The sequence below is a fragment of the Nomia melanderi genome, chromosome 7 (assembly GCF_051020985.1).
Source record: "Nomia melanderi isolate GNS246 chromosome 7, iyNomMela1, whole genome shotgun sequence".
Taxonomy (NCBI): Eukaryota; Metazoa; Arthropoda; class Insecta; order Hymenoptera; family Halictidae; genus Nomia; species Nomia melanderi.
This window is the reverse complement of record NC_135005.1, coordinates 6,286,336-6,308,227: the sequence shown is the minus strand read 5'-3', so window position 1 is coordinate 6,308,227 and position 21,892 is coordinate 6,286,336. Positions and strand designations below refer to the sequence as shown.

General features: G+C 37.9%; 3 protein-coding genes across 8 annotated transcripts; 2 read left to right on the top strand and 1 right to left on the bottom strand.

The window, feature by feature from the left end:
* Window positions 1-146: 146 nt before the first annotated feature.
* On the top strand, window positions 147-18,720 carry LOC116424407 (uncharacterized). Of its 4 annotated transcripts, none has more exons than XM_031970766.2 (8): window positions 147-695; window positions 757-1,301; window positions 8,582-8,904; window positions 11,463-11,756; window positions 12,780-13,071; window positions 14,390-14,585; window positions 16,116-16,264; window positions 16,670-18,720. In XM_031970766.2, exons 2-8 carry the CDS (start codon window positions 1,205-1,207, stop codon window positions 16,816-16,818), a joined length of 1,500 nt encoding a protein of 499 aa, XP_031826626.1. In that variant the 5' UTR covers window positions 147-695; window positions 757-1,204; the 3' UTR covers window positions 16,819-18,720. The 4 variants fall into 4 exon arrangements, with proteins under 4 accessions (XP_031826626.1, XP_031826625.1, XP_031826627.1 ...); XM_031970765.2 differs by having other exon boundaries at window positions 747-1,301; XM_031970767.2 differs by having other exon boundaries at window positions 153-300.
* Window positions 18,689-19,724, bottom strand: Polr3H (RNA polymerase III subunit H). Its single transcript, XM_031970779.2, has 5 exons — window positions 19,576-19,724; window positions 19,319-19,502; window positions 19,097-19,237; window positions 18,886-19,010; window positions 18,689-18,789 (listed from the first exon to the last, which is right to left on the bottom strand). Exons 1-5 carry the CDS (start codon window positions 19,684-19,686, stop codon window positions 18,736-18,738), a joined length of 615 nt encoding a protein of 204 aa, XP_031826639.1. The 5' UTR covers window positions 19,687-19,724; the 3' UTR covers window positions 18,689-18,735.
* LOC116424410 (ribosome biogenesis regulatory protein homolog) lies at window positions 19,403-21,560 on the top strand. Of its 3 annotated transcripts, none has more exons than XM_031970777.2 (6): window positions 19,403-19,544; window positions 20,088-20,237; window positions 20,320-20,578; window positions 20,649-20,950; window positions 21,021-21,194; window positions 21,270-21,560. In XM_031970777.2, exons 2-6 carry the CDS (start codon window positions 20,089-20,091, stop codon window positions 21,397-21,399), a joined length of 1,014 nt encoding a protein of 337 aa, XP_031826637.1. In that variant the 5' UTR covers window positions 19,403-19,544; window position 20,088; the 3' UTR covers window positions 21,400-21,560. The 3 variants fall into 3 exon arrangements, with proteins under 3 accessions (XP_031826637.1, XP_031826636.1, XP_031826635.1); XM_031970776.2 differs by lacking the exon at window positions 19,403-19,544 and adding an exon at window positions 19,638-19,783; XM_031970775.2 differs by lacking the exon at window positions 19,403-19,544 and having other exon boundaries at window positions 19,861-20,237.
* The last annotated feature ends 332 nt before the right edge of the window (window positions 21,561-21,892 follow it).

Sequence of the window (21,892 nt, the reverse complement as noted above, 5' to 3'; positions counted from 1 at the left end):
GGGGTTGCATAGCGTCGGGCGTCGCGTCGCTGTACGACGGTTCATCGGTCGACAGAAGTAAAGAGGTTCTCTCGTGCCTAGAAACCACACGGTCGCGTGGATTGGGTGGGGAAGGGTGAGCAGTAGAGGGGGAGGGACGACGGCAGCCAGACAAGTTCAGCGCGGATATCGATTCAGTCTCGCGCAAACCACCCCCATGTGTCGAGCCCGTTGCAGCAGCTCCACCTTTTAGCTTTGTTTTCCGCTCGGTGTCATGACTGACACATAAACAGAGAGAGAGAGAGAGAGGCGCAACCGCGGGTAAATGGTTCAACTGCCGTCGGTTCACAGCGAGCGACGCGACGCGACTTGACTCGACTCGACTTAACTCAACGCGCAGTACAAAACGTTTCACGATCAGGAGATACACCGTAATCCACCATCGGTCGTGAACGGATAAAATTTCCTATTCGCAGATTGCTCGTTTATCGATTACCGCGCGAACCATTTCCGAAGAGGCGTTCCATTGTTCGTACGTTTCGCAGTGAGGTGGTCAAGTTTATTACATAAACCTGGGCCGCGAGGGGAGCGTTGACGACAAGCACGCGTATTCTCAATATTTCGCGAACTGTCTCTGTCGGTGGTCCGCGTAAACCGGGCCGGGCCCCTGATAGTTCCACTCGGACACGCTTCCTCGCATCTTTCACGACTCCACGGTAACTTGTCGATTTAATCGTTCCGAGAGTCATGTCCAGCGATTAAAATAGATCTTTCCAGTGAAACTGTTCCATCATCGATTCGCCGACGTAGAGAGCTGCTCTCGAGGGTTGCGTTTCGTTCCCGTCGCCGCATCTCCGTGCGATATGCGCGCGATAAATTTAGAAGGTTAGCCGATACCGTCGATGAATTACCGATTGAACGCCTGCTCGTGGAACAGCTCGAGCCCGGGTCTGATCAATCGCGTGCCGACACCGAAGAGGCTGTTGTGATTTTTGTCGCGGGATCGGATCGATCCCGTAAACACCGGGAGGAAGAGAGACAAAGAACACGAGGGGAAGGGAAAACGATCGCGTGTAGAACAACCGCGTATTCGTTCGCCTCAACGTTCGCGGTGCGTTCCTTGCGCTTAAATATGTGGCGCTTTAACTACGGCCACGCGGACCTGTGCTCGTCTTGACTACGAATCCTGGGAGAACGACGGGAGTGCGACTTCACTGCTTGAGAAATGTCTTCGATATCAGCGCAGGGGGTCGTCGAAAGAGCCAGCGCCGAGTTAACAAAGAGAATCAACGGTCTGGGTCTCAAAACGTCCAAACACCATGGTCAGTAAATTATTTCATTCATTCACCGCAAACTCGCCGGATTTGCATGAAAGCGTCCAAAAGTCAGAATAATTTCAAATCAACGATGAATCTCGTGCCACAAATTTAATGTTGTTTTGTACTGTACACGTCAGGCGGTGATTCGTTATTTTTTTTTAAACGACGTTGGCTGCACCAGAACTATGTAAATATGCTTTCATCGGCGTACGTTTTATAAGAGCAAGTATTACTTTCGTAAAAAATGTACAATTACTTAACGCGATTCGAACCGAACCTTTTCCCAGCTTCAAAGCAGCTCCGCAGTGATTCTCATCTAACCCTTGCCAAATTTTAGGCAATCTCTGACCTATCCTCGAATGATTGTGAATTAACTTAATTGATTTAATCCACATGTAATTACATTTCCTTGGACGCCTAACTCGTGCCTGACGTTCTTTGCATAGCTCTCGTTCTAACGTAGCTTAATTTTAAGCAACGTACGAGGAAATCAGATTCAACTGACAGGATTGGATTTAACTCGACCAAACGTGCCTCGTGTTTTATCGGAGCTGAATTTATGTCTAACTTTTGGTCAACTGAGCCTAACCTGTTTTTATCCGAACCTAGTCGAACCTAAGTATGACTCTAAACAGACTCAATTCGAAACGGCACCTAACCTACCCCTACACCAAATTCAATCAACGTAAAGTAAATTCGGCTCTGCTTTAGTCAGACATAACCCAAAACCCTAACAGTACTTTGATTCCAACGATGGTTAACCTACCCCCCAATTACAGATTCAATCAATGAAAATTAAACTTAAAGCTACCCTAACCCGGTTCCGCGTTGTGTTTCGTAAAACCCGAAGCGACGCCCGATTCGACTTCGCATAAACTTAATTCTGATCGAACCTGAGCCCAACTCATACTTGGGCGGATCCAATTCGGCCCTGACCCGAGTTTAACAGAACTCATGCATAATCCAGTCCTAACCTAGTTTAACTTAAATTCTCGTCACTCTCTTTCTCCCTTCCTCCTCGTCCTCCGTGTTTGCGTTATCCTCCTTGCCATTAATACAGTGGTTTAAACAACACCTGGGATTTCGATATGCCTTGTTTACCGATCCATTTGAAGCAAACCGTCTGAAATGTCCACTCTACCGTCATTACGCAATCACGATGACGAATTGATTTCTGTGAAACCGTAACCCTATATCCTCATTCCATTTGTATCTTAAATCCTGAATTGTCTGTTTATCTTTCTTTCTATGTTGCACGATGTGTCGCTGCTTTGTGCGTTCGACATTGACGGTCACCGATAACCGGTGCTCACCGTCCAGAAATGTTACTGTCGGACCTCGGTAGCCGATATCAATCAAGCCTTATTTCCTTTACGTTTTATTAGTAAAATCTGACGACGGTCACCGGTGACCGACATCATTCGAACGTAGCCAACACATTAATGGTAGACACTTCATCGTGCTAAACTAGTGGTCAGCATGGTCTTAACAGAAATTTGATTGCCAGCCACTGGTGACCAACATGGATCATTTAAAAGGATCAAAGTTTAACCACCGAACTTTGAACCCTGCATAGATACCTAAAAGTCATAACGTACTTCGTATAAAATGTATAATACACGAATGTATAAGAATGTAAGTTTCTAGGAATCAAGAAGAGTCTCTAGGCATAACCGTCGTGTCGATTATCGCTACGGTATGTAACCGAACCGAGTTACCGTTGTTTGAGAAATTTCAGGTGGCGGTTAAGTGGCTACCGGCTGCCTTCAGTCGCAATCCGAACTGCAATGGAATCGATAGCGTTCGTCCGCGTGCACGTGGAAACGTGGAAACTAGAATGACTCGAAGTATCACCGAGCCCTTCGCCCCCTTCTCCTTCCCGTCAGTCCGTTCCCCGTTCCTATGTACGTGAAATCGCACGATTCGTGTTCGAACCTGACCCAGGACAATCCTTGCTGCCGCCTCGGATCACTCTAGAAAAGTCATTTTTTTTCATTTCTTTTAATGTGTTAGTAATCGGAATGAATATTCTATATGATAATTTGATGATTTATTCGCTATAGCACTAATTGTGGTATGATACAAATTTCTCATTATACGAACCTCTTCAACTAACTATTAACCCCTTGCCCTAAGATTTACTTCCGCTCTTGCACTTGTTAGAAGTACTTACCGTTAATAATTTAGTAGGAAAACAAAAGATTCCATGTTTTCTCTATGCCCAGGTTTACTCTACATCACACAAATTAATAATACGGAAGCTAGTGTTTCATTAGAACTCAAGGAAATTAAATGATATTTACGTTTGTGAAACTATATTTGAAATCCCCATTAGTCTAATGGGATATTATAAGGAAAGAGGTTAAGTGTGGTCAACACACGTCTTCTTCCATTGTGCTTTAATAATGAGTATAATAAGATCTTATTATGATTTCTTAATTCCTCTCGTGTTCTATACTGTTTTCCTTCGTTACTTCTTCGGTGTAGGAGATATTTTAGTTATCATGGTTTGATTTATTATGATCAGGGAGCATCTGTGATTATTCTCAAGATTTAAGATGCTGAATACTTCGGTTTATTCTATTTCAAGATACTCTTACAGTTCTGCGTGTACACCGTCTGCTATTGTTAGAACAGAATTCTACGCGTAAAAACAAATAGAAAATGTAGAATAATACTTCCTGTGCTCGTGTGAGGAGTAATGTTAGAGAATTGAATTTGAATATTTTACAATCCCGCGATTTTCATGCAGAACGGTCTGCCAATGTCTGTTTATCGCTGACCGTTTCTACTTAACGTTCTGCGCGTCGTGTATTATATATAATAACACTGCCCATATTTCCAGAAATTGATACACAATCGAAGCAATTTATGCATGAAGAGTCACCATAGTGACTTATTATTGTTGTTACTGTTAATCCATTTATTCTACCGTTACATCAATTATTCCGTTTCATGTAAGAAAAAAACGGTTGCGAAAAAAGTATTCCATATTTTCAGTTTATACTTTTTCCAAAATGTTAATTTGTTCATGGTTTGCGTAATTATGTCTACTTTAAAGAACAAAAAGCAAACAGTTTTTCGGGCGACCGAATAGAAGCATCATTCGCTTGTTTCTTTAGCGGAGAGGAAGAAAATTATTTTCGAACGGCGATGTACGGCGTGTCAACATCGAAACTAGAAGGGTAATTCCCGAGTTCTCTGCTCGCGGCACTTACCATTGTCGTTGCGCATAATGCTGCACACGATGGGCTCGTATCGGTTTACGGAAACGCGTCAGCAATTTGCAAAGCGGAAACACCCGGTGAATCGACATTTGTCGCGGCACCGCGTCGAGTCTTAAGAAGCCACTATTCTGTGATGATTAAAAAAAACCAACTTCTCCTTTCCGCATTCTTCTGAAGCGGTTTGCTTTCAAAATTGACATCCTGAGAGGATACGATTCGATTCTAAGAATTCGCATAAATACACGCCTTTAAGAGGAACAGCCTGAACTTTTAAATCGGACTGCTTGTAGAAAGCAATCGATCAGTATTACAAAAGTAAAACTGTTTTCGTAATAATTCATAATTTTTGTTTACGTGTATTTCTTTATTTGTCGATTTTTTTAGGAAAAGTTCTTGAAAGTCATGGTTAATATTAAAATTACTGTCAAGATAGAAGTAAATTTGAATCGTATGAAGTTTTTTTTCAAGGTCCTTTTACAACCTTCAAAATGTCCAAAATTTCTGTTGATAAGTTAACATTTTTTGTGTGACTTAGAGAAGCACGTTTCTCTAGACTCGAAGTTACCCTTATTTCCATATCTACACAAACTCACAAACTTATTTTACAAGTGCTCGCCACAGTATCTTTACGATTTCAATAATCGTGAAATAAAAATTCTGCAATGGGTCATTTAGGTTTGTTCGATAGTTCTCCAGCGTTAACACGTTGACTACCGAATCATCGTCCATAAAAGTCCCACAAAATCAAAGTTCATTCAATAAAACAGAAACTTTACAGCTAAGATTTACTGCGGCGATTACTCTTTTAACTTCCCCACGAAAGCAAAGCAATTCATTCAATAAAACAAAAAACTTCGCAATTAAGATTTATCATGGCGATTACTGTTTTAAGCTTCTCCTCGTAGATATCATTTTATCAAATTCATGAACACGAGATTCAGACCCGAGAAGCTATATATAACACATAATGTGTAAATATATATATAAATCAAAATACAAGCATAAACATAAACATAAACATAAACATAAACATAAACATAAACATAAACATGAACATAAACATAAACATAAACATAAACATAAGCATAAGCATAATCACATAACGACCGACATTTTTTAATGAAGACTATTACGAATATCTCAAAAACTAAAAAAATCCGATATTTTTGTAGAAGGAAAAAGATTTCCAAACTACCAATTTTTATAACATATTTGAAAACAATCGAAAATGGCAAGGAGGCTCTTTTTCTAAATAATTACCAAATTAATTTTCAATTCTGGACAAAGAACTGTGTCACCTACATACGACCGACGCAACGGTGAACAACGTTAAAAAGCAAAAGATTCGAACACGCGCCTGCTCGCATTGCTCGACGAGAAACGCTGACGGGGATTTATTTAAATGCGTGAAACGGGCGATCGTCGGTGGCTGGAAGTTCGCCAGCTTGTAGAGGGCCTGATAAAATCGCTCGATGGATCCGGAGAGGACAATTAATCATTCGTTCCGTGTCGTCGCGCTGATTATCGAAGCTCTTTTCCCTTGGTCGCTTCTGCGCTCTCGAAAATGGCCACCGAATGTCATCAGCCGCGCACACTAACCCCCGGTGCTGATACTTTCGGACGTAACTGTTAATTTCGAGCACTCTGTTCGAAGATTTTTAGTGATTCCAAATGTTTCCCTGCGAAATTTTTATTATTTCAAAATACTAAACTATTTAATATTATTTTATTTTATTTTAAAATTCGAAACCAACGAAACCCTCTTTTTATTCGTTGAACATGATATACTTACACCGATTCCGTAATGTTCTCCAGCGAATAATGCACGTTCAAAAATAATCTTTTCAACTTTATCATCTTCAAATATTTTTTTTAATAACAGTATTTAAAATAAGGAAATAAGAGAAGCTGTGTTTCTTATACGATTAATTATTTTTAATAACGTAATACTAGTTTATGAAAATTTGTCACTGCATTCGTTAAAGTTAATTTCGTTTCCCCGAATTTTGGATTTGAGAATTTTGAAGTGAAACATTCAGAATAAGAAAAACCTTGACTTTAACTTCAAATTATTTTAATCATTAAAATTATATATTAGTACCTATACTGCGGTGTTCTCCAACAGATAACGAATAGATTGAATTCCTCATCTTTTCGTTACGAGAAGTTCCGATAGTTTTGCGAATACGAGTTTCTATTATGCATCGTCCTCGAATTTTTCTCTTAATAGTAATATTTAAAAGATGGGCCGCGAGTTATCTCGTTCTGCACACTTGAAACGCTAAAAGACTGGCAACGAGTGTCCTCGTTTTCGGTTCGCGTTGCGGGAAATGCGCGTGGTGTCGGCCTGTAATCGTTAAATATCGCGCGATGTCCGAAGCAAATTACTTTCTCGAGGAACCGCGGGTGTTACGAACTTGCCGCTCAGAAGAACTAGTTGAGCATATCGTATTTAATTGCTCTGTACGGTTTGCTATGCTGTTAACGAATTCTTGAGGATTTTCCGCTGCTTGAATAAATAACACGACCCGTGTAGACGAACATATTTTTCTACCAGTAGTGTGACACGTTTAAAAAATATTTGTAGACGTGACTCCAGTTACGAAATCCATGTTACAAGCATTATGATAGTATTACTCGACTAACAAATTCCCTGGTAAATAAATGAGAGAAAACACGGATGAATCAGCTCGGTTTCTTTTACAAACAGATTAATTCATAGTCAGTAACGCATCGTATATTTTTCTTATTTCCTTCTTCTTCTTTATTTCAATGATTACGTGTTACATAATCGGCTCTGTTACTATTTTCACTACTTGTGATTGTGATGAAAATCGTCGGAAATACAACGAATGATGAATCAAGTCGTTTTCTTCGGTTAACACGTTCATTGATACCATTCTTAGCATTCTCCGTGGTTACTTTAAACCATAGGAGAGCGTTTCCTCTCCGTTGTAATTGAAGGCTCCATATTGCCTAATAAGCTGGCATAATTATCGTTGTCATGAGAATATTGCTGTACGCGCGAGCCACTAAATATAGAAGACCGATTTTTCGAGTACTTCTCGACGTTACACGGGCCGTATTGGCGAGAGCGCGGTTCTAAAGGCGTTTCCGCAAAGGTAAAGCACGAACGGCGAAGATGCAGCAGTTATTCTCGTTTTATTTCCGACCTGTACGTCCTATTTGGCTCCGAGCGCGCGCCTCTATTTCTTGTCCATCTCTTTATCGCGTCGCGGTCATTTTTTCCGTCGATTCTGGACGAACCCAGCCACGCGACCCATTCTCACAGACGTTTCCGATCGCTCGACTCGCTCGACGTTGTTCCGCTTCGACGGAAATCAATTTTCTCAATTATTTTTCATTTAGTTCTTTTGACACCCTGTATACTTTATTCTCCTCGTTGCGCACTGCATCAAATAAAAATAACCGAAATTTAAAGTTTTCCCTGTCTGCTCCTATATTCTTCCGTGGAAAAGTTGGAACGACGAAAATCAATTCTGTTTGAAGTATTTCAAACATTGGAGCGTCATTTTCCTCACCTATTCAACTTCTCTGGATTTGAATCATACAAAGAACGAAACTAACTGGAACCCAAAACAATACGTATCGGTTCCTAAGTAATTGCCACCTAGAGAAACAAAAAACGAAAAAAGTAAAGAAAAAAAGACTCTTCCAGAATGTAACCTTGATTCTCGGAATCATTCAATTCAAAACGATGCATGTAATCAAACATTTCGGATAATCGAACAGTATTATCGACACAATCGAATCTCAATTGTCCAAATCAAGAAACCAAAATGGCTCAAACAAATACACACGTGATTCGAATAATCGAACAGTAAAACGAATGAAACACGATATGTGCAGTGTACAGGATAATTGAAAGCCGCGATAATGAAGGTTTATTATTATGGTACTCATTATTCGTTGTTTGTTATGAGATAATCATGGTACTGTTTACAAACAACTTTTCAAAGGCGAACGTCTGACTTCAGTTACGCCCAGCGAAGTGAAGGAATCACCACCGACGGTGTAAATCGCTTCTGTTCTCAGGTGGGGGCAAGGCCAGCGTCATGGACCGCGTCACGAACGTGTTCTGCGGTAGCGGCGGGGTGGCGTACACGAACCTGCAGAGCGCGAACAACGCGAACGCGACCCCGGAGAAGCCGAGCAGGAGTGTACCTGCTTCGATGAGCAACAGCACGCCGATACGGGGCTGGATCCCAAGGAACCGTTCGAAGAACGTGCCTCTGGCAAGCGGCGGCACTGGCGGCTACGTCAGGCCGGTCACGTGGGAACAGCTGATGCAGGACGATCACTTCCTCAGCAAATTTTTCCTCTACTTCAACGCGATCGAGAGGAGAACTTTGGCTCAGGTGCTGCTCCAACAGAGAGAAAGGGAGACCGATTAACCCATTGCACTATAATTGCTTTGCTAGTTTGTCCTCGGTCAATTTTTCTAGTTCTGAGTATGAAGACTTATTCTTAGGTATGAAGAGATTAGTTGTAGTTGTATGAAGCTTAGGTTTGTAGTAGCGACACGATTGTTCGCGAAGAATGCGTATTGTCAGAGTACGAATGTTTGGCTGAAAAATAATGTTATAAATAGTGTTGTCACGACAGACGTGACCTCATAGTGCAGGGGGTTAATTTGTCCCGTGACCCGGCTGATTCCCGCTCGACCCGCCTATTCTTAGCGATTTCAGATCACAGCTACGCGGATGTCTGATCGGATATTTTGAAAATAAGAGCTACACGGCTAACTGAATGTCACTCAATCTGTTTTGGATGTAGAAGTCTGTGATAGAACCGCCTTTTGCTGCGCTTGGTGCAGGTCTAGGTGTAGCATAAGGTGGTTGCGGAAGAGGAACGGTGTATTTGGTTTTGAAATGCATGAGAAATTCAGTGGAATTGGTAAACATATTAGAGGAAGCTATACTTGTGCATGTCTGATTAGATATTTTAAAAATACGGGTTATAATAGAAAGGGTAAATACTTGTACAACGTGATTCGCGAATCATTGTCATCCGGATGAGGTTGGGAGTCTGAATCAAGGGGTTGGACCGAGCTTGAACATGCAATTGTTGTTTTGCAAGCGTTATCTACGGTTTAATTTATGTTAAAATATTATTTCTTATACATAGTATAATAAATTAAGTTTTCTTTTAATTTTTTTTACTGTTAAGTAGTCTTATATAAAATTGATTTATTTATTTATTTATGTGTAGTATATTACTTTTGATGTATAAATATAATGTTGCACAATATATCAATATTTTACTAACATTTTATTGAAATTATTCCTTGTGCACTGGTCTACGAGAGAATGAATTCGTGTTAACGTCTGTCCGACGGACATCAATATTATAAAAAGGAAGATGAAATTCGTATCGTGTACGATATGAGTTGCAACACGCAATTTAGTGCTGTCTAATTCTACAATATATGCACAGGGTGAGTCGTGGTTTGGCTTGAATCGTCTTGAATAAATAACGAAAGTATGCGACTCGTCACGGGCACGATGCACAATTAGAAATGGAAGGTTCTTGATTACGTCCAGATGACCCGGCTATCTTTGCCTTGCGTAAGTCTCCTTGGGAAGAAGGTAATTCCTCATGTCAGAAATAAATCATAGCAGTGAAGGAGGATTCGTTCCACGGTACGCGATGCGTCGGCGTCGACCACGATTGTTTATGACTCTGTTTATGACTCCGCTTAGCGACACTATGCAATGCTAGAGAAGTATTTGGAGTTTCTAGATAGAGTTCGCTAACGCGAGTCCTCATTATTCATTTATGCAACTTCGACGCTTTATAAAAAGAATCAAATTATATAAAAATTATTTGTTCCTAGTTACATTGATTTTCGTTTGTTTTATTTAAATCATTCAATGGAAAAATAAAAGGTTTATATTATTCCTTACTACCGTATACAAGTACATATGTGCAGAAATGTTAAAAAGAAGATGATTGAATATATTAGTTTTATTTATATTATCTTTATATATCTTAATAGTATATAACGTACAATATAGAAAAATTGACTTGCTAAACGAATTGCAACACATTTTGTTTGTAACTTGATATTTCGGGAGGGTTAATGTTTAGAAAATATCCATTAGAAAATCCAGTTGACACGTAATACTGGAATGGTAACACTTTCTTAAAAAAGTTCTATACTTGAAAAATCGTTTAACAGTTAATGCATATATAAATACTTTGCTTTTATTATCTTAACATGTGGAATCGATTATCCGGAGATGTCTTATATTTTTAGAACCCTCTGTACAGGGAGACCTTAGTCTCTTAATGAGTAGCCAGCTGACGTTTATACTAATTCGTGCTTGCCATAAACTAATTCACGAAACTTTCGATGCAGGAAACATACAAGTTAAAAGAATACAAACTTAAATATACCACTTTCTTCATATTAAAGTATGTTTCTAAAGAAAACTAGAAAAGAGATGACTCATGTCATGAAATTTTATGAAGTTCCTACTTTACCATTCTTCAACGAGGAATTTATAAGATTCGAAAAACAAATATTAATGATCTTCGTGTACATTAACACTAACCGTACCGTGAAAATCGGTCAAATGAATGGTTTTAAAATTTCATTGAAAATTCTGCGTTTTCTTTTGTTTATTTCACTTTAAATCATTTCCTATACTGCCCGATCAATCAGTTTTTCAATTGTTGTCTTTTCTCTTGTTTCTATTTCCGCTAAGAAAACATTATCATCTAACTTATTTAACTGGTCATAATAGGAATAAGTATATACAGAGTGCCGGTACGGTTAGTGTTAACAGAAATGAATAGCATTTCTATTTTATTTCTACAACAAGTTTCCATTCTGTTTTACTCTAATTTTCAGAAAACATAATCCTTGGAAAAGGGAATTCGCATAAGGATCTGCAACGTGATCTGTTTACAGGTATGTACAAGATGGAGGGACATACTGTACGCGCGACCCCGGCTTTGGACTGGGTTGGTACCCGTCGTGAGGTGCCGCGAGGTACGCGCCATGATGCCCAGTTCGCGTACCCGCCTCTACGCTTCCCTGGTCAGAAGAGGGTTTCGTTCGTTGGTCCTTCTGGGCGCCGCGGACGAGGACATACCAGAACTGATCCACGGGTTTCCCCTTGCCCAACGGAACGTTCACTCGTTGTCCTTGAGATGCTGCGCGGTCACCGACAAGGGCCTCGAAGCTCTTTTAGATCATTTGCAAGTGAGCTTTAGAGCTAAGAAATTACACCCCATATAATCTTAATATTAGATAGTTCCATAAGTTCGTGCCACGGTGTGTTAATCCTTTGCACTTAGAAGTTTTTCACTAGAAATATTTGAACAGTTTCTGATGAGATAAAGACGATATTTTGTGAATCTAACTCGAAGAAAAATCACACGTACATTGAGGAACAAAGCTATTGTATTTCATTATTTCTCAAATTGATGCATTATACGAAGTATAATATTAAATATAAAATTATATAGTTTTACTGTATGAAATCAAGTGGTGAGTGAGAGTCACCTCTCGAGTGCAAAGAGTTAATACTTCTTGCGTTACGTTTTGTAATCACAGACCGATACGAGTTAGAACTGCTTCAGTTTAGTCAGTAAAAAGTGTTCGGGAGCGACAGGTCGTGAAGTTATGAAAATTTTATCTTTCATAAAATAATATTTTGTATGATAGAAAAATAAACGGCACTTATGGGACGACCCAATAAGAACTTGTTTTTATCACACGCATAATCATTGAAACTAAAAAAGAAACAAGATAAATGTTCGTGATTTGCAAAGTGAGATGTAAGATACTGAAAATAATGGCGACTCAAATTGTAGAGATTGTTGCTAGATCTGACCCTAACGTAATAATACTGATAATAAGGAATTAAATTGTATAGTGTTCGCTGTGCGCGTTTTGTAAGCGGATTACTCGTGAGAATCTGTTGTTTGACAGACTGATCTGTTACTTAATTTATTAATATTATTACTGATCTATATATTATGCAATGAAATAGCTGTTTTCATTTGCACTATGAAAATCTGTGTTTTCTTAAGTATTTACTCTAGAGTTACTTTTCTTCGCGAAGTTCTTATATTTCAAATGAAACTCGTTACTCTATGAAGTCTCTAACGATCTAGCAGTAATATTTTTATCGTTACTCTTTCGCGTCGCTGAACGAGAAGATCATTAGCACTCGCGAACGAATAGATGGAAGATTTTTCTAACTGTCCTTTTTATTTTTAGGCGTTGTTCGAGCTTGAATTAGCCGGTTGTAACGAGATAACGGAAGCTGGCCTGTGGACCTGCTTGACACCTAGAATAGTGTCGCTCTCCTTGTCGGATTGTATTAACGTGGCCGATGAAGCTGTCAGGGCTGTCGCTCAATTGCTGCCGAGCCTCTACGAGTTCTCGCTGCAAGCTTACCACGTCACCGACGACGCCCTCGGTTACTTTAACTCGAAACAAAGCAGCGCTCTCAGTATTCTGAGGCTCCAATCCTGCTGGGAGCTTACCAATCATGGTGTATATAATATTGGTAAGCTCTGTCAATAATATTGACATAAACGAAAGCTTCCATTCTTTTTTGGTTTTGTAATGAGATTAATTAATTTGCAAGGGTTTCTCAGTTTTTATCCTGTAAGTTTTTCTTCGCTATTTCATTAATATTAATAATAATCTATCTTCATTATACACGCATGTAATCATTGAAACTATAAAAGGAAAAGGATATGAAAAAGAGCAGTATTTATATGATTATAAATATTTAAATAATTTTAATAATTTTAACATTCATATCATGATATCGAATTTATTTTTATTCCAATACGTAATGAATTTTAGTTTTATTATTCTCTGGTTCGAGATATAACGTGGGATTAAGTAGAAATTTGATGAGATCATTGAATGTGCAACTTCTGCAAATATTGATACAATATAATAACACGTTCAAACGTTACGCAAAGAGTCACGGGAATGAAGACAATTGCATCAACGTGTTCCACCGGGATCCAGGTAGAAATACTGTGATGAAGATAGCGTGAAATTAAGTCAGGTGTCACATGCATTCGGTCATTACAAATTTAGAATTAAGGAAGACAGCTTTATTTAGCTTTCTAGCTGTCAGCAATACTTCAGACTCAATTTCCTGGGCATGTGGGTGGTCAATGACCGGTTACCGTTATTTATACAATGAAAAGATTTTCTTGAAATTCGATATACGTAAATACAAATTTGTCTTTAAAACACTGTTCAAGACATAACAGGCTTATAACTAGATTTCGAATTATATCACACTTATATTTTTACAAACTCACTTTTTCTAGTCAAGATTTTATTACGTTAACAGTTGGAACGTTGGCACCAGTCCCTGTCAAAGATCCATAGAATGTAAACCATCTTATTAACAACACGAAAAGTATGTAATTTAATATTGATTATTATTCTTGTTATTCTAATCTTCTTCAACTTATCTGCATCCTATTTTTAGCTTCAGCCCGAAAGATGTGTCAGTCACGCATGACTGGCACAGCATAGTATTCAAATAAAAATAGGAGTCTTATCAAATTTTATTCCATCCCACGTAATTTCTTCGCGAGAGAAATGCATAAAATCCAAAACGCATCCTATAGTCATTAAATTGGATAACCCAGATATCTAAATTAATTTGTTTTTATTTTAAAGGAAACCCATCTAGTTATAGGTTTTTGGCACAGATTTTTGTTAATATCTTTGTATTTGAAATTAAAAAATGATACGAAAAAAATGATGGTTAAGTTAAAATAATAATAGAGAATGCAAATATTACTTAATAATAGTAAGAAGGATCAAAGCTCGATTCCATTTATCTTTTCCAGTGCATTTCTTGCCGAATCTGACAGTGTTGTCGCTGTCAGGGTGCAGCAAAGTGACAGACGACGGTGTTGAGTTGATCGCAGAGAACTTGCCAAGACTTCGTTCCTTAGATCTGAGTTGGTGCTCAAGGATTACTGACGCAGCCTTAGAATATATTGCCTGTGATTTGAATCACTTGGAGGAGCTTACGTTGGACAGGTAAGAACGGATCAAGGGACATCGTTGTACATACTTTGCCATAACCACAAACAACCAACTTGATCAAGAAAATCTATGTTGTCTTTATCCTTTTCTATATGGAAAACAATGTATCTTTTTTGCCAGATTATTAATTCTCTTCCTCCGAATTAATAATCTTCATCTACTCCTGTGTGATTCATCATAGCACAACACTTGTTGCTGTTCAACTTCTTCAAAGTTTAAGAATTTCCGAAACCGCTGCAAATATTCGAGTGATTCTTAGAGAAGATTCTACACGGCTCGAAGAAGGCAATTTTAATCTTCACGATTCAAAATTTTCATTTAACCTTTTAACTAGATATTTTCCGAATGACTCGAGATAAATGCAATTAATACAATGCACACTGGACAACCACACACTTCAATATTGCGTGGTTCGTACTAGTACAATACAAACATTGCGGATTAATGGAGCACGACTATTTATCGAATGGACACGAAAACGAAAAGCTATTAACGTGTTAACTTAGTATTCTCAGTTAAAAGGTTAAAAGCATTAAAAATCTGATAACATAATTCTGTTAATATAGAGAAAGATTATCAAATAACATTTCATGCAATGGTATTGTGAACGAAATTTCTGCCAAGAACACGCGGTTCGTGGGAATCCCGGAAGAGAATTGTGCACGTTCGAATCTAACAACAGGAATGTCCCGTCAGCCTGACAAATCGCTCAGGAAAGGTGGCTTAGTCATAACAGTAGTGCAATCCGCTCGATCGCTTTATTCATAGTCGAATTACCACGCCCGCTAACGAGCATTCTATTTAAGATCGGCCATTACGCAATAAGTGATTCACCTATCGAGCCACCTCGAGACATCTAAGAAGGCAGACTTATAATCTGCTTAGGCGACCGATTGAGTCGCTCGACACGTTGTTATTCGTATTGGAAACCGTCCTGATCAGTCGACATGCCGGCCGTGTGACACATTGTCTTCGGACATCCATGCCAATTTGTCTGGGAGTCAGACGTTAATGAAGCTATGCCCGCGAAACGATTAGCAAACGCGTGACAAGACGAAGATAGGAATTTAAGAGTCCAATTTTCTACGTAGTTCTGCCGAAGCTATCGCTCCTCTTCGAGAAGATGAATTGAGGCCTAAATATTAGAACAGTTGGAAACTGAGAGCATTAGGGAATTAGAGAGATCTTAGAGAAGTGAAGTGGAAATTGAAATGTAGATACTGGGGAATTTAGCATAATTGAAATTGATGATTGGCAGTTGAACATTGTCTCTTGAGGAGAAGCAATTGGTAATTAATTTAGAGAAAAGATATATTGGTATTGAAATATTTGCCAACTGTAAATAACCGAATAAATAAAAAAATCGTTAGGATATACAAAAAACAATAACCATTTCGAAAATTAAGGAATAGTATTTCGAATTCAAACCACAAACAGTCAATTAGCAAATTAAGGAAAAAACATAGCTAAGAATACATAAATAAGTGAATATAGTTTTAAGATTTTTTTTTGTTATCTGCGTAGGTGTGTACACATCACGGACATAGGCGTGGGCTACATCTCCACAATGGGATCACTGAGCGCATTGTTCTTGAGATGGTGCTCGGAACTTAAAGACTTGAGTCTTAAACACTTGTGCAGCATGAAATCCTTACAAGTACTCTCCTTGGCGGGTAAGGCTTGTCCTATATGTTGATCAAAGTTTAAAACTTCGCACAAAAGAAATACAGGACGTGACCGAGGCAACAAGGTGATCCTAGCGTAAAAATAAATCGAAAATATAGAAAAATGTTCTTTTTTCTTTCAAACGAAACTGCGGTTACAAACGAAACAAATGTGAATATTGATCGAACACGTGTGACGTCAAATCAAGCTTGAATAGCCCGTCTGACTAACACTTGCGATTTCTACTTATCACATATTTAACATAAATAGTGTTTCACATTTTGTTATGTAATTCAATTTCTATTTTATGCATTTGGTTAATTTATCTTTTGTTTTAGCGTTTATCTTTTCAGGGTGAAACTTCGAATAAAATTTTAGTGGAAATTGAATTTCGAATAAATTTATCTTTTCAGGTTGCCCATTGCTCACGAGCGGCGAACTGTCTAGGTTGATACAACTCCGACATTTGCACGAGCTCGAACTAACCAACTGTCCAGGAACGTCTCAGGAATTATTCAACTATTTACGTGAACATCTGCCGCGCTGCTTAATCATCGAATAAACCGTTCATGATCGATGAGTGCAGGAAATGCCTCCGAACAGAAATTTCTTTCGCGTGTCGACAACACGCGACGCCGCGATCGAGAACACAGAACGGCGGTGTTTGTGTTCCTTAAAATGAACGAGAATGAACAGGTGAGAGAGATAAGAGGGAGAAGAGAATGTTTCACGTAAAGCAATACTTAGAAAGACAATGGTTAACGATGACTGAAAGGAGCTGCATCCATAAAAAAAATAGAGAAAAGCAATTGACGTCCAAACGCAAACTAAATACCGTGTTTTGTTTCTCTTGTATAACGATCTATAAACGAGAAAAAAGAGAAGAAAACGAGAAAGACAAAAAAAAATTGAGAAACACACTAGCCCTTAAACGTGTAAAGTAACGATGGCGATACTAAATAGCGCATATAGGCATTTTTAATACACCGAAGCTCCTGTATGAATCGCACCCCCTTTTGTTCACGCTAGACTCTTCGATTGTGGCCGGTACACGGTGGACTGAAACATGAAGAAACGCGATAGCGTTGCAAAACCGTTTTCTGGTCCTTTGTTGTGATACGTTAAAACCCTCAAAAGAAACCGATAACGTTGTTGTTCTTAGATGATTTTTTTATTTTTCACCGCTCGAAACTACGTAAGAACTTGAAGACATGTCGTTAGTCTCTTCTGAAAACAATCTTGCACCTAACTACAATAACGAATTTTCAATCAGAAATTACGCGATGAACCCTTTAAAAAATTTGTCGTACTTTTTCGTGTTTTGACCCGCTATGTCGTCACGTTTATATTTTTTCGAAGGATCGAAAGAATACAAAGAAAATGGGATAGAAGAGAACGTGTACAATCGATAAAATCGTTCAGAGTTTCACGCGTCGCTTGATGATAGAGAAAACAAAAAAGAGACAGTTAACCTCAGTAGGTTCTTGTTAAAGAACATAGAAAAAAAGTCCGATGAGACGACACGTCAGACTCAAACAGTTAGAACTTGAAATTTTTATTGTACGTGTACTATTTTACTCCGAATGTGTTTAGACTGTTGTTCATCCTGCTTGTAAGGCCATTCAAAGACAGCAATTCTAAAGCATTAGTCGCGGTGCATGAAGACGATATAAAAAAGAAAGATTAATCGAGCTACCTAGAAAATGAGAGTTTCACCAGCGAAAAGAATAAAAAGCGCAAAAAACATTCCGATGAGTCTTATAACGGAGATTTTTATTTATTTACGAGATACTATTCGCGTGATATTCGACGACACGTGTTGCTGCAGTATAAAACAACCGAATGATCATTGCACATGTATCTATCATCTAGAAATGTTTTAAGTTGTATTTTATCTATGTATATTCCACTGTCATGTAATTAATGTCTCCTAAATTTAAGGCTTACACCTAGCTAAGTTCTCGAATGTTTTTCATTCAATGTAACGATATATCGCAATATAGAAAACATATTTTATGTGTTTAATACTGTTAAACAATTTTGACGGTTACTTAAAGACAAAACAAAAAATATACGAATGTGTCATACTATGCTCCATCAATACGTAATGATGTGAAAGATTTTATGCCACTGTTGCAGTCGAACGACTACAAACTATGCAATGTTCTTTATGTTGAGACTTATACTACCGAATACCTTCTGTGTGATGTTTAGCATGACCTCAAATTTGACCGAACTGAAATTATTTTTGCGTGTTACCACATATTTAGCACACAACGTCTTTGTATATATTGTACAAATAATAATTAATAATTCTGTTACCAATGAAAACTAAATATAAATATATCCGCACAGTCAAAATTCTATCTGAAATCGGGTCGCGCGTGGCGCCAGTCACGAATATAACTTTAAAACGTGATAACATGATGGAATGTGCTGTGAAATAAAAATTTATTGATCCAAATTTATTTTTGCACTATTAGGTATTCTCCCACCATGTAAGTAACCCAAGTCCTGGCTCGTCAATGGCTCCCTACAATAAGACACAGACGATAGTGATAAAATTACTTTAACTGTTTAGGGTTTATACATTTCAATTAATGTTTGAGTAATTATTAATTATACATACCCCCAAAATATATGGAGATATATTTTTAGCTTCTGATTTTTCTGCTGATTCTCCGGATACATTTGGTCCAGTAGGTAAAGCTTCTGTGAAAGTTTCACTTACTACCCTAAATCGTATAATTTCTCCTAAAATATTTGAATTATTATTTTATATCTTACACTTAATATATTCTATACTTATATTGATTAGTTTTAGATACAAATTAATATACCTGCATCCATAAAAAGATCATGTTTTTCACCATCCCCTGTATCATATTCCCATACCCATGCTTGTTCCATTTGATCAAACCTCGATGGATGTTGTAGTTTGTGAGGTGGAATTACAATATCTTCAAAAAATCCTAACGTTACTGCAAAAAGGTATGACTGTTTTTGTTGTCCTTGAAGTGATCTAATCATTCATGTGAGATAGTAAGAAAAACAACAAGTACCATGGACACCATCAACACTACAGCTACGTATCTTCCCTATTAAAATTTCTTCCATAAATGGGCGGAACACAATAAAACGAAATATTACTTTAGTATGAGATGCTCCATCCCCAGGAAAGATATATGATTCCTCAATTTTTGTGATATCATGAAGAGCAATACAAAGACCCACATTGAGATAAACCTAAAATAGACACTTAAAACTTGATCTCAACCTTTATCACAGGTAAAATTATTTAAATCATAGTATCTTTTACCTTATTGGCAAGTTTTCTATTAAGTTCATCAGTAATCGCATCGTTTAATTTCCGTTTAAACTCCCACGGTGGAATCCTAACTGTGTCTTTCAATTCAGCAAGAACAAACATTTTCACGGTATAACCTCATAAAATGTCTTAATGTTTAGATAATAAATAATTGCCGTCATTTAAATTTATTGCAATAACATTCATCCTTTTTTCTTCGGTAAGTATATAGAACTACACTTTTCTTCAATGGGTTTATTTTTCTTAAACCACGCGAATCTCCATGTCGCGGGAATTAAGTAAGACTGCATTTGTGTCAACATAACCATAAATGCACGTGCATTAAGATAACACTGCTAAACGGAAAGTAAAAACAAACTCAAAGTTTCTTTACTGTAATTGCGAGGATATTTGGAACAAAAAGTTTAACAAAAATCTGATATTAAAAGTTTGTAATGTAATTAAGTGAAAGTTATTCGAAAAATCAGTTCTGAAAATTATTTAAGTAAATACCTGCTTGACAGCATGGATATTGTACAATCAATTTTGGAGAATGAAACACAGGAGAAGGATTTACGCAAATCCATCGAAGTGAATAAAGATATAGAAGTTGAAATAGATGCAGGATCTCTTTTAGCATTTGATTACAATACTCTCAACATAAAAGCACTGAAGTAACCTAACCATGTTTTTTATAATGCCAATACACATTAATTTACCTGTAGCTCGTTTGATTAATTATTTATTGTTTTAAAGGTCTGGGCAAGAAAAATATTTAACAAGCTTAACTAGGGATAATGTGCAAATATTAATTAATAAAATTTGGGAACTTCCAATAGAACGTGTAGAAGAAACAATAGTAGCAAAATTACCAAAACCTGAGTATGTATTGCCTCGATCCAGACAAATACCAAAACCTAAACCGTTAACAAAATGGCAACAGTATGCTAAAGAGAAGGGTATCAAGTCTAAAAAGAAAGATAAATCAAAACTTAAGTGGGACACTGAGTTGCAGGTAACATTAATTATAATAGTCAGTTATATTTTTTCTTATAAATGCATATAATAATTTAATATCTTTATAGAAATGGATACCTACATTTGGTTACAAACGTAGTAAAGCTGAGGAACAGAAAGAATGGTTGGTTGAAATTAACGATGATAATAAGGTCATAGAAGATCCATTTGCAGCAGCAAAGGCAGCAAAAGGAGAAAGACAATCAAAGAATGAATTACAAAGATTGCGTAACATTGCTAAAGCAAAGAATATTAAAATTCCACAAGTGGGTCTTCCTACCAAAGAGCATTTCCCTGATTCACAACAATTATCTCAAGCTATTACTGTTGCTCGAACATCAACAGCATCTGTTGGCAAATTCCAAAACAGGTATATTTATTGCAGTATCCGTAATAGAATACACAAATAAGACTTGAAAATTAATGCACATTATTCTCAGGTTACCAAAAGAAAAGGATGCTAAAGGTATTGCAAAACAGGTACCTGGAATGAAACGAAAGGCAGAAAAAGCACCAGAAAATATGCAAGATGAAAAGAGACGCAATAAAGATTTAGCAGAGAACATTCTTAAAAACAACACTAAAGTTTTCCGTGAGGACTTCTCTGTACCAAAGTAAGTTCTTGGGAAATCAACATTTTGATCTAAATATTACAATTTCGACCTGATACGAACATTTTTCATTTGCAGAGTACAACTAGCTAAGCCGAAGGCGAAAAAAGGCAAGAAAGGCGTGAAAGACAGGGGCGCGAAGAAACCAAAAGGAGGAAAAGGGAAGCGAGATATGCGACTTAAAGTGGGGGGTAGAAAACGAAGATGAAATGTTTAAAGGTCCAATCTCGTTGTTTGTTTGCCCCGCCGTAATTACATAAAGTTTTGCCAACAATCAATTGAAATAAATAATAGTAAAAGAACGTTGTATCTGATTTCTTGGGGTGTAAAATAAAATTCAAAGAGTCGATTACCTATCGACATTACCAATTAAGTTTTGTATGAATGGAATTAAATATTCACAGGGGCGTTGCGAGTCGATAAGGCAGGTTGTCCTTTAGCCGGAGAATCAGGGTGACGGGAGAAAGGTGAAAGGTCAAAAGCAGTACGGGATATCGACTCGTGGAAGTCGAGAGGGCGAGGTAACCTGGCCGCGGGTACGAGGGAGGGCAAGTGCGAAAGCGGGTTGCCCTAGAATCTGTAAGGGGTTCCACCCCACGTGTGATTTTATACGTGCCGTGTACGTGTACACGTTCAATGCCATCCGAACGGAACAAGAACGCGTTCGGACACGTTTTCACGATATGCATGCCCGTTGGAAA

Coding starts and splice junctions, on each gene's coding strand:
- LOC116424410 (XM_031970777.2), top strand. CDS start 20,089: ATGGATATTGTACAATCAATTTTGGAGAATGAAACACAGGAGAAGGAT. Junction 20,238..20,319: donor CTCAACATAAAAGCACTGAA/GTAACCTAACCA, acceptor ATTGTTTTAAAG/GTCTGGGCAAGAAAAATATT. Junction 20,579..20,648: donor AGTGGGACACTGAGTTGCAG/GTAACATTAATT, acceptor ATATCTTTATAG/AAATGGATACCTACATTTGG.
- Polr3H (XM_031970779.2), bottom strand. CDS start 19,686: ATGTTTGTTCTTGCTGAATTGAAAGACACAGTTAGGATTCCACCGTGG. Junction 19,011..19,096: donor TGATCTTTTTATGGATGCAG/GTATATTAATTT, acceptor CAAATATTTTAG/GAGAAATTATACGATTTAGG. Junction 18,790..18,885: donor TATCTCCATATATTTTGGGG/GTATGTATAATT, acceptor GTCTTATTGTAG/GGAGCCATTGACGAGCCAGG.
- LOC116424407 (XM_031970766.2), top strand. CDS start 1,205: ATGTCTTCGATATCAGCGCAGGGGGTCGTCGAAAGAGCCAGCGCCGAG. Junction 1,302..8,581: donor CAAAACGTCCAAACACCATG/GTCAGTAAATTA, acceptor TTCTGTTCTCAG/GTGGGGGCAAGGCCAGCGTC. Junction 13,072..14,389: donor TCATGGTGTATATAATATTG/GTAAGCTCTGTC, acceptor TATCTTTTCCAG/TGCATTTCTTGCCGAATCTG.